Consider the following 11,646-nt stretch of genomic DNA (forward strand, 5'->3'; position numbering starts at 1 on the left):
TTTAGGTATATATAAACATTTAGATTACTTCAGGAAAAATTGTTGGGAGATAAGTTAATTCCACTTTTTCTTCATTGGAAGTTGGATCATGGAAACTCTAATATTGAAGGATAAACTGTGCTTTTTTAAAATGAATCAAACTCAGGTCGTTATTTGAGAGTTAAAGGGAGACTTGTATAAAAGCAGTACTAGTCCTAAAGATTCCATGTTTACTGAGACATAATTTAAAACACATTAAGAATCAGTTACCACCAGTTCTTTGGTGTTACAGTTAAAGAACTATTTTGTCTCAGTTTTTGTGCTATACCATTTCTTCTAGGAATTATGTGTGTGTGCACTCAGGTACATTTACACACATCCAGCTGCACATGCATAATAAATAATACAAATAGTATATGTAGTGTGTGGGTGTATATATATATATTTTTAAGTGTGTATGTTGCTGAACCCAGCTCTCAGTTTCTTTTGCTGCTTTGGGAAGTGTTAATGCCTAGAGTGGTTTTAATTCAACAAGTAGAAACAAAATTTATTTCAAGCCCAATTAAAGAGCAGATTTTGGTGCTTTAGACTGCAGTTGTCAAAACTTGAGGGAAGTTGGAGCTTTTCTTTCATCAGAAATAAACTTACACCAGAGCGTGAGGCACAAGAAGGATTCTGCATTATAGAGACAATTATCCTGCATGATTCTTTTGCTCAGAGTATTTATTTTCTGCTGTTTTACTCATAACGTTGTCTTACATATTCTGTTCATGATTTATTTCTTGGTCTAATGTGTAATACTGCCTTTAATTGTTAAATTTCTTTCTCCCCAAAATAGCTGTTACAGATTAATTGGAATTGGTTCTGTTCAGCTTAATAAAACAATCCATTAATGATGGAATTTACACTTGCTCCTGTATTTAAATTAAAAGATGAATTCAGAATTGGGTATTGTTACCTAGGTTTTTAATCTTGTAAAAAATTCCTTAATAATCATGTCAGGCATTTTTACTATGAAATAGTTTCTGAGAGCCGTTTAATTGTGTATTTTAGGATATTGGTGCAGGAAAAGGCAAATACTATGCTGTCAATTTTCCAATGAGAGATGGTATAGATGATGAGTCCTATGGGCAGATATTTAAGCCTGTAAGTATTTTTATTTTTAAAATCAAAATGGAGTTTTGTGAAATAATTTTACAGGTATTAACATTTGTTGTCTTGTACATAGATTATCTCAAAGGTGATGGAGATGTATCAGCCTAGTGCTGTGGTGCTTCAGTGTGGTGCAGACTCACTCTCTGGTGACAGGCTTGGTTGCTTCAATCTGACAGTGAAAGGTAGGTGGTTTAATGGGTGAGAGTCCCAGGAACATGTTTTCTTTTTTTTTTTTTTTTCTCTCTGAGAACTTCCCATTACAGTTAATTATAATTTTTTGCCTCTACTATATTAACACAGAATCACACATTCTGTATTTTTCTCTGGTTTTTGTTGGATGTATATATGCATTTGGAATGCTGTTTCAGTTAATTAGGTTTTTTATTTTGTTGTTGAATTCATACGTGAGTAGTTTTATAAAGCTTCTTACAATCCCAGCCAAGGCAGCCATTTTCATTGTTTTATGTTGCTCCTTTTGGTGTTTATCTTTCTTCAAATAACATGCAAACTAACTTTGTTTTATTTTTGTTTTTGTTTATATTTTATTTTTAATCTCTGCTCCCAACATATAGGGCTCAAACTCAAAACCCCGAGATCAAGAGTTGCATGTTTCTCAGGGCGTCTGTCTGGCTCAGGAGGTTGAGCATGCGACTCTCGATTTCAGCTCAGGTCATGATCTCAGTCCTGAGGTAGAGCCCTGCGCTGGGCTCTGTACTCAGCACGGAGTCGGCTTGAGATTCTCCCCCCTCCCCCAGTTCATGTTCTCTCTCAAATAAATAAATAAAATCTTCAAAAAAAAAAAAAAAAAAGTTGCATGCTTCTTCAACTGAGCCAGACAGGTGTCCCAAACTTTGTTACTTTCAGTTTTCTCTTTGTATATTCAGTTCCTATCATGGAAGAAGGGGGATTTAGCTCTTTTTCACCACTTTGTCCCCAGTACTTGCGTACACCCTTCCAGTATCTTCATTTTTATAGCTTAAATCTGGTAATTATACTAGAATTTTGGTGTGGCATTCAGTGTTTACAGTGTCATCAACATTAAAGCACTTTTCAGCTTACCAGATCTTTTATTGTATAACTTGTTTTTCTTGCCTCATTTCTAGTTTTCTCTTTACTCATTATTAAATCACCAGTATCTACATAGCTTCAAATGTTCAGTTGCATCAAGTATTCCATCATTTTTACCTTTTTGAAGAATAACCTTCTGAGGTGTTACTGTTTGAACAAGGATCTCCTATAGACTTGGTGGGAAAAGCGCTCTTCGTTTCTCTTTTATATGCCTCCTCTCCCCCATTGCTCTTTTCTCTGTCTTCCTCTAAATTTTGGTCTTATTTTGTTAGAGCACATTCTCAGGTAGCTTTCTGAGAAAAGATGTGTGGGGGATTAGGAGGATAGCACCAAAACTTAAATTTGATCCATTGTTGAAATTAACATGCGACTTAAGTCCAGACCAAAGTGAAAGTTCACCGTCATGGAATGAACTTCCAGGGTGTAAGAATAAATCCTTAATTTTATTTAATAAGTTCTTAAAATTTATTCTATGGGGATCAGTAATGATGAATATTGTTCATGATTTTGTAGTTATTTTCCTTCTGAATCTTCAGTTGACAAAGGGATGTTCTTGCATTGAATTGCCTCTTAAGATGTGAAGAATTCTCAAATAGAACTTTTTAAAAATGACTTGGCTTAAGTGGAATTAAATACCTAAATCTAGATATTAAAGTCTTTTATTTAATGTTATGATTGCTTCTATACCAGTTAGCTTTAGAATTAATGGTACAATCTGTTCTACTTTTATTAGGTTAAACCATACAAACTTGATTGCCCCTTTTCTTGGTAGGTCAATAGTGGTCAAATAGCAGTTTCATATTGTTGAACTTAATGTGTTGTTAACCATCTGTTCACTTCAAAATGGATATGATCTTCCTAATGTACAAAAAGGGTATTAACAGTCCGTTTTCATGTCCTAGTACTTCAAAAATGCTTTGTTTTCAACTTAAAAGTTTTAACATTCATAATCATAAACTGTAGTGTTTTACTTTTATAGTAATTTACATTTCTGCTGTTAGAATTTCAGTTATATAAAGCGCTAAGGATATTTTCACCAATCCCAGATCTTAAACTTGATTCTAAGTTTTCTCCATTGCCAGCTTCAATTTAGATTTCTCAGGTCTTTTAAAGTCCATTAACCTCTTGTCCATCTCTTTTCTACCTTACTTTATGTTGTTACTGTGTTCTCTGCCATTCTTCATTTTTTATAGGTTTGGTTTTATCTTTTAAAAAATACCTTTAGTCATTTTTATCAGGTTTTAAGGAGAAGGAAAAGTGTTTTTGTTTAGCCAGCTAGCCGTCTTTACTCAGAAGTCTATGAGTTAACTTTTTATTTTGTCTTTAAAAATACGAAAGTGTGGGGCACCTGGGTGGCTCAGTCGTTAAGCATCTGATGCCTTTGGCTCAGGTCATGATCCCAGGGCCCTGAGATTGAGCCCCACATCGGGCTCTCCACTCGGCAGGAAGCCTGCTTCTCCCTCTCCAACTCTCCCTGCTTGAGTCTCTCTTCCTGTCAAATAAATTTTTTAAAAAATCTTAAAAAAAAAAAAAATACTGAAGTGGTTTTTTTAATCCATTATAAGAAGCTCATGTTTTTCTAGTAGCAGTAATAGAAATTGGGTTATGAATTTTATATTGCAACCGTTGAATTCTCAATGGAAATGCTCACAAATACACAATTACATGAAAAAAATCATTAAATCTTACTAAGTCAGAAGGAATTGCAATGAAATACTTTAAAAACTGTCTTTGGATAATGGAGTTTTAAACAGTTTCGTCTTTGTACTTTTTTGATTTTTTCCAAATATTCTTCAGTAAGCATGGATTTCTTCTATAATTGAAGGGTGTTTTTCTTTAAAGATTGATTTGTATGCCTGAATGATAGATACAAAAACTAATTATTAAACAATTACATTTATCCAAAGAAAGTATTTTGTTTTTATATTAGGTTTACTTTCCTAATATATTAGTTTACTTTAAATTTCTACACGTAGATATTTGTTGAAGTATTTTTTAATAGCAATAGAGAGTAATTTTATAATCCTAAATAAGTTAAGAAAATTATTCATAGTACTGCTACCTGAAGATAACTTACAGTTAAACTTTGTTGTATAGCTTTTCATGATTTGTCTGCATTATGTTTATATGGAAAAGTGGTAAAATTTAGATTGTTCATGGGTTTTTTTTTTTTGGTAAGGATTTTATTTATTTGACAGAGAGATCACAAGCGGCAGAGACGCAGGCAGAGAGAGGAAGGGAAACAGGCTCCCTGCTGAGCAGAGAGCCCGATGATGTGGGACTCGATCCCAGGACCCTGAGACCATGACCTGAGCCGAAGGCAGAGGTTTAACCCACTGAGCCATCCAGGCACCTTGTTTGTGGTTCTTTAAAGATTTTATTTATTTACTTGACAGAGAGAGAGGGAACACAAGCAGGGGGAGTGGGAGAGGGAGAACCAGGCTTCCCAGTGAACAGGGAGCTGATGCGGGGCTCGATCCCAGGACCCTGGGATCATGACGTGAGCGGAAGGCAGACGCTTGACAATTCAGCCACCCAGGCACCCTATGATTGTTCATGTTTCATTGTAACCTTTTTCCCCCCATGTAATGTCACATCAACATAGAATCTTCATACCACATAATGTCTTCCTATGTTAATAAAAATAGGTGTTCTGTTCATATTTTTTGTTAATTTAGTTGTATAATTCACTTTTCTGTTAGGGACACTTGTTAAAATAGCCACTTATATCTTATTGTGTTCTATATATCATTGTGTGAAAGATATTTAAATAAAAATTTTAGACTAGAAATTTTTTTTTTTTTTTTTAAAGATTTCATTCATTTATTTGACAGACAGAGATCACAAGGAGGCAGAGAGACAGGCAGAGAAAGAGGAGGAAGCAGGCTCCCTGCCAAGCAGAGAGCTCGACGCGGGGCTTGATCCCAGGACCCTGGGACCATGACCTGAGCCGAAGGCAGAGGCTTTAACCCACTGAGCCACCCAGGCGCCCCGAGACTAGAAATTTCTTGAAATTTTTACATACTCTTTAAATATTTAGAAAAGCCATTTTGGTTGAGTAAAACTTGTTGTTTGCATCCATTATCTTTTTAAAACTTACTTGTCAAACTGTCAGAATATTTAGATTTGTTGTTAACCCAAATCCTTTTTTTTGTCTCAGGTCATGCTAAATGTGTAGAAGTTGTGAAAACTTTTAATTTACCATTACTGATGCTTGGGGGAGGTGGATACACAATTCGTAATGTTGCTCGGTGTTGGACTTACGAGACTGCAGTTGCCCTTGATTGTGAGATTCCCAATGGTAAGTAGTCCTACTGTGCTGTCTGTATGGTACGAAACTGTCAGTGTATACAAATGGACAGATGAATGATTAGAGTAGATTCCAAACTATGTAAGTAGGAGAGCGGTCACTCTTAAAAGTTTTCTTAGGGACTGTTTCACAGCTTGAATCTGGATTTTTTGTATGGGTTTGTGTGAAATTGAGCTTTTAATATGTTGCTTTATTTCATTGTTTTAATAGAATTGCCGTATAATGATTACTTTGAGTATTTTGGCCCGGACTTCAAACTGCATATTAGTCCTTCAAACATGACAAACCAGAACACTCCAGAATATATGGAAAAGATAAAGTAAGAGATCATTGAATTGATTTGATAAAACTTTTTATTTTTATTTTTACATATCATATAGTTCCTTCGTCTTTTTCAAAAGCATTTGAAACTGTAAGATCACTGGTTATTTTTTTCTGAGATAATGAAAATGTATGTGCTTCATAGCTCAAAAATACTTCCATTTTCTTTTAAAATGGATTTTTAAATTTCAAAGGGTACTGTAAATTGTATACTTTCTTGCCTTACTTGAAAGTGAAATTTTCCTTTTCAAAACATTTTGGTAAACTTTATCTCCAAGAGCAAAGTGTTTAGAGAGCTATTGTACACACTAAGTTTGTGTCCTCTCTCTGTGACACAACTAGGTCTGTGATATATGCAGGTTAATTTGCCTTTAGGCTTATATTTTCTTATTATTGAAATGAGGGATGAAATAGTACCTATGTTGAAAATTTTGAGTATTAGATGAGTTAATGATAGTCTGAAGTATCATGCTTTTATGTTATTATTTTAACTCAATGGTTAAGTCAGATAAACAAGATTTTTGCTTAATGTTTCCTCTTACATTTAAGAGAAACTTGAAAAATGAATTTTGTCTAACAAATTTGCATATGTAATTTAGACAGCGTTTATTTGAAAATTTACGCATGTTACCTCATGCACCTGGCGTCCAGATGCAAGCTATTCCAGAAGATGCTGTTCATGAAGACAGTGGAGATGAAGATGGAGAGGATCCAGACAAGAGAATTTCTAGTAAGATAATGCCTTGATGTGTACTGTTACATTCTTCTGATTTGTTAAAAATAGCACTACAAATTAAGGTTTTCTTGGTCCAAGAACTTCACTATGGGTCACATTCCATGAGGACACTATTATTGTTGTCCTTTTTTCCCATTTTTAATCTTACATAATTTGACTTTGTTTTGTTTTGTTTTGTTTTGTTTTTTTGTTAAGAGAGAGAGCACAAGCAGGGGGAACTGTAGGGAGAGGGAGAAGCAGACTCCTCACAGAGCAGGGAGCCTAATGCGGGGTTCAGTCCCAGGACCCTGGGATCATGACCTGATCCAGAGACGGACACTTAACCCACTGAGCCACCCAGGCACCCCTCTTGTATCTTAAAGCCTCATTTGAGTGTCAGTGGTTTTAGTTCATGTGACTCTATATATACAGTCAAGGAGCACCTAGGTTCCTCAGTTGGTTAAGCGTCTGACTCTTGATAATGGCTCAGGTCATGATTACAGGGTCATGAGATCGAGCCCTGCATTGGACCCTGCACTGGTATTTGGGAATGGATTGGAAAATTGTGCCATTTATCCAATGAGAATGAGTTCAGTAACATTAAGCACCTTCTGTTTGATTCTCTTGTCTCTCATTCCACTTAATATTGGTTGCTAGAGTTATAGCATAATATGGTATATGTTGTGGTGTAGACCTTCTAACATACTTGGTATTAATGATATTTTTAATGTTACTGTCTACATCTCCTTTTAGCTCTGAAATAAATGGTCACTCTTTAGATAAAGATAGTATCCCCCCCTCCTATTGGTAAAACATAGTTTTTCCCTCCCAAATTTTTTTTGGTGAGCTCCCCAAGTGCTTTTCATGTTTCTTTGAATTACTTCTTCCGAGATCAAATCTAAATTTTCATTATTGAACAAACCATGCATTCAGTTCTAATCTTAGGATTATTAAGCATCTGTTACCCTGTACTTTTAGATGTGGAAATTGGTTGGTGCATTTGTATATGAGTGTGTTACAGCATTAATAAAACCTGTGACTGACTGCCTTGTCAACTTTCATTAACATTTTTATATAATCAGTTAGAGCATCAGACAAACGAATAGCTTGTGATGAAGAATTCTCAGATTCTGAGGATGAAGGAGAAGGAGGACGTAGAAATGTGGCTGATCATAAGAAAGGAGCAAAGAAAGCTAGAATTGAAGAAGACAAGAAGGAAACAGAGGACAAAAAAGCAGGTCAGATTTATTTTTCTGTAAAAGTATTTTAATTGTAAGTTTTTAAAATGAGCTTCACTGCAATTTTTTAATGAAATCCTGAAGTCAATTGTGCAAGTATTAAAGGGTGATTATGACTTTTTTCCATGTGGTAAAGGGGCTTACCTTACCTGCTCTTAATGTTACTAGTCACATTTGCTCTTATAGTCTAGAAAACCTACTGTCTCTTGCTGACACAGGCATAGAACAGCAGACGCCACACGGTGGTACAGATTGGGTAAAGACAAAGTGGTTACACATCCATTTGTAGTCTCTGAGCAGAGCTCAGATTCTGAGATAGTTTGTAACTACCTAACGTTTATTTGGTAGGAATAAGACACAGAAAAAGTTATCCTTAGGCCAGTTTCAACATTGTGAAAAAGCTGAGAGAGAGTACGCTTTGCTCAGAAATTTTGATGAAAACATAAAAACTCTGAGGAAAGATAGGAGGGTGGAAGCTGGATTGGAGGGGGGAAGGTATAATACTTTGATGCCATAACTTAAAAATGCTGTAGCTTATCTTTTGACGAAATGATGCTTTAGGCAGTAAATTTACTACCGGAATCTCTTATCTCAGTTCCCAGAGTACTTACACATACCTTGGTCATTTTATTTAACATATATTATAATGCCTCAAAATAGGATTTTATGTACTTCCATGCTAGGTTGAGCGGCTCGTGGTTAGGGAACACAGTAACTTAACTATGTTCTTAACATTGGTGCGTTCCTTGACGGAATGGATACCAGATAACCTGATACCTGTATACAAATAATGGTGATAAACTTGAGTTTTAGTTGACTGTAAATTTTGACCCTATTGCATGTGGAAAACTGATAGGCCAGCATCCTTTTCCTTGTATCTGTCAACACTGAAGGTTCATGAGTAAGCTGGCTGTCATGTTCTTTTTTTTTTTTTTTTTTTTTTTAACTAGAGAGGTTAGATTCCCCAGCACATCTGACACTTGCAGTTCGATTCTTTTACTCGTGATTCACTCCTCTGTAGGCTACCTACCATTCTCTAACTTTTAAAACTCTAACTTTGAATGTATCAAATGATGGCTCCAGTCTGCTCTTAACGTACCGACTGACATCCAGAAATTCCACTTACGTTTGAGGTAAGGAGGGCTTAGCTTTAGCTGTATTGCTTTTCTAGTATTTTTCATTCTTTCACCATCAGTACATACTATTGTCACTTTTGAAGTTTCTTCTCATTTTAAAAATTTTTAGCTTTTTTGTGCTTTTTTCCCCTCAAATGGGAAAGCACCTTCACTAGGGTGCTTCTTGTCTTCATTGCTCTTCTAGCGCTTCTTTTGATTTGGCTTAATGACCTTGTAGTGGATTAATCTCTTAGTAACTTTTACTGCTGATAATGATAATTTTTAAAAATTTGTTTTATGATGGGGCGCTTCTTATAAAGTCTTCCTGTTTTAAATTGCCTTGTGTTGCACGTGAAGAACTATTACTACAGAAAACTTTTAAAATCTGTAAATCCAAACCTATTGGGGCTATTCTTTTTTTCTTCCTCCATTTCTCAGTTCCATTTTGGTACTTTGAATTGCTAAGTTTACATATCCCAAGTTAAGGCAGTAGTCCAAAAAAAGTCATAGTATCCTATTGTCACACAGGTTTGTATTGTCAGAGCAGTCCCCTGAAATGTCTGTGTAGCATGTGTAATAACAGTGTTTTATAATCAAGTATCTTTATTGTCAGGTTATTGCTTTAGAACTTTGGTTCATATGCTGCTTTTGAAGAAATTCAGCACACGTGGGCTAATTTGTTTTAATAGTCTTAAGTTTGTAGTGTTAATATTACTATTTTATTGATTTTTATTAGAATTATAAAGTTTCAGGACATATAGTGAGGGTTAAAAGTGAATGGTGGAAGCAGTAGGATTTAGCCTCTACTGTGCCTCTGAGTTTATCTTCCCTACTCCTCCTGTCTCCTCACGGTACGGCATTCCCAGTGGCCTTTCCGTTCTTCCTCCTAATCTGTTAGTTCTGTCTTGGGGCGCCTGGGTGGTCCAGTCTCTGTTGAGCGTCTGCCTTTGGCTTAGGTCATGATTCCAGGATCTCCCCTGCCTCCCTCCCTCCCTCTTTCTTTCTCTCTCTCATGAATAAATACATAAAATCTTTTAAAAAAATTCAGTCTTGCCTCAAAGTCCTTTTAAGTTTTCCTTTTCTGTTCAGGATGCTTAATCCCTTTTCCCACCCAAAAGCTATTCATTTTTAGGACACCTCTCAGATGTCTCTCTCTGTAATAGCCTTTCCCAGCCTCCCTCAGTGCTGTGCCTATGTCTGTAGGCTGAACTTCTCCACAACACAAGCCCAGCTGTAATACTGCAGTCTGAGTGAAACAGAACTTCAAAAGGGCAGGACCTCCGTTGTTACATTGACCCTTGAACCCAGCAAAGCTTCTGTAGTTACTGAATTCATGAATACTGTTTATATATGACAGCTTTTTATATTGTAAGGAAAGTATATTTTTAAAATGTATGTATTTTGTATTTTAAAATAGGCTTTAAACTCTTCCCAATTTTTGTTTTTAGATGTTAAGGAAGAAGATAAATCTAAGGACAGTAGTGGTGAAAAAACAGATACCAAAGGGTAAATTATATTCCTTATCTAGTGATTTTTATATACTATAAAAATAATACATTTACTTTGGGTGTATATTTTGGGAAGTGCTGGACTGAACTTGCTTGAGAGCATCAGTAAGTTGTATGTGGCGCTCTAAATTTTCATCCATATTTGTGGATAAGGTAATATATGCCATCTTAACCATCCAGTTTATTTGTTCATCTGTTACTTACGTAGTTTGCCTTAAAAAATGATAAAGACTATAATAATACTGTATAACTCCACATAAATTAGTTTGTACTCCTGTACGTGTAATGTATTTGAGACCTTTTGCTAGTAACTTCATGTGATCTTTTTGTGGTTCTTTTAATTTCCATATATGAATTTTTTTAGTATTGGGAGGTAGATAAATTTAAACATGGGGCTAGCATAACACAATTCATAATGCAATTATGTTTAGCAAAATCATAATTGAGTTTTTTATAATCATAAAGCATAGAAATACTTGACCACGCATAATTTTGTGCCAGCCTTTATAGGATAACTTGGAATCGATTCTAAAAATCACTGGAAAGATTAAGGGAGTCAGTACCCCCAAAACAAGACATTATCATGTGTTTCTGGGCACATGACCCTATAGAGCCCTAATATTCTATGTTGCCTCTTTTAACAGAGCCAAATCAGAACAGCTCAGCAACCCTTGAATTTGAGTGTGTCACCAATTTCAGAAACCATAAAAGAGAAAATATTGGGAAGAAAAATTTTTTCTTTTTGAAGACTTCTGGCTTCATTTTATACTACTTTGGCATGGACTGTATTTATTTTCAAAATGGCTTTTTTTTTGTTTTTGTTTTTCTTGGCAAGTTTTATTGTGAGTTTTCTAATTATGAAGCAAAATTTCTTTTCTCCACCATGCTTTATGTGATAGTATTTAAAATTGATGTGAGTTATTATGTCAAAAACTGATCTATTAAAGAAGTAATTGGCCTTTCTGAGCTGATTTTTTCCATCTTTTGTAATTATCTTTATTAAAAAATTGTACTTGGATTGTCTTTTGTCTGTTTATTACAACATGAATTCCTTTTTGGGGGCTAATACCGTGACTTTCTGTACAATTAGGATACATTAGGAGTGAAAGATCACTGATTACAACTGCAAGGTTATCCATTTACTGTTCAGGAAAGAGTATTTTACAGTACTTATTTCTTAATGCAATAGCAGTTCTGCTGTCTTGGTTTTTATAGTTTGGCCAGTCACCAGTGAAGA

At 35.2% G+C, this 11,646-nt stretch overlaps 1 protein-coding gene across 2 annotated transcripts in view; it reads left to right on the plus strand.

Moving 5' to 3' along the window:
- Positions 1-11,427, plus strand: part of HDAC2 (histone deacetylase 2) — a 29,717-nt gene extending 18,290 nt beyond the window's left edge. For both annotated transcript variants that reach the window (XM_044244241.1, XM_044244233.1), the window contains exons 7-14: positions 1,033-1,125; positions 1,208-1,316; positions 5,363-5,503; positions 5,723-5,831; positions 6,433-6,563; positions 7,631-7,786; positions 10,350-10,407; positions 11,054-11,427. In XM_044244241.1, the coding sequence (XP_044100176.1) occupies positions 1,033-1,125; positions 1,208-1,316; positions 5,363-5,503; positions 5,723-5,831; positions 6,433-6,563; positions 7,631-7,786; positions 10,350-10,407; positions 11,054-11,084 (828 nt within the window). In that variant the 3' untranslated portion in view covers positions 11,085-11,427. The remainder of the gene's footprint in view (positions 1-1,032; positions 1,126-1,207; positions 1,317-5,362; positions 5,504-5,722; positions 5,832-6,432; positions 6,564-7,630; positions 7,787-10,349; positions 10,408-11,053) is intronic.
- The last annotated feature ends 219 nt before the right edge of the window (positions 11,428-11,646 follow it).

Source organism: Neovison vison, chromosome 1 (genome assembly GCF_020171115.1).
Source record: "Neovison vison isolate M4711 chromosome 1, ASM_NN_V1, whole genome shotgun sequence".
Lineage (NCBI taxonomy): Eukaryota > Metazoa > Chordata > Mammalia > Carnivora > Mustelidae > Neogale > Neogale vison.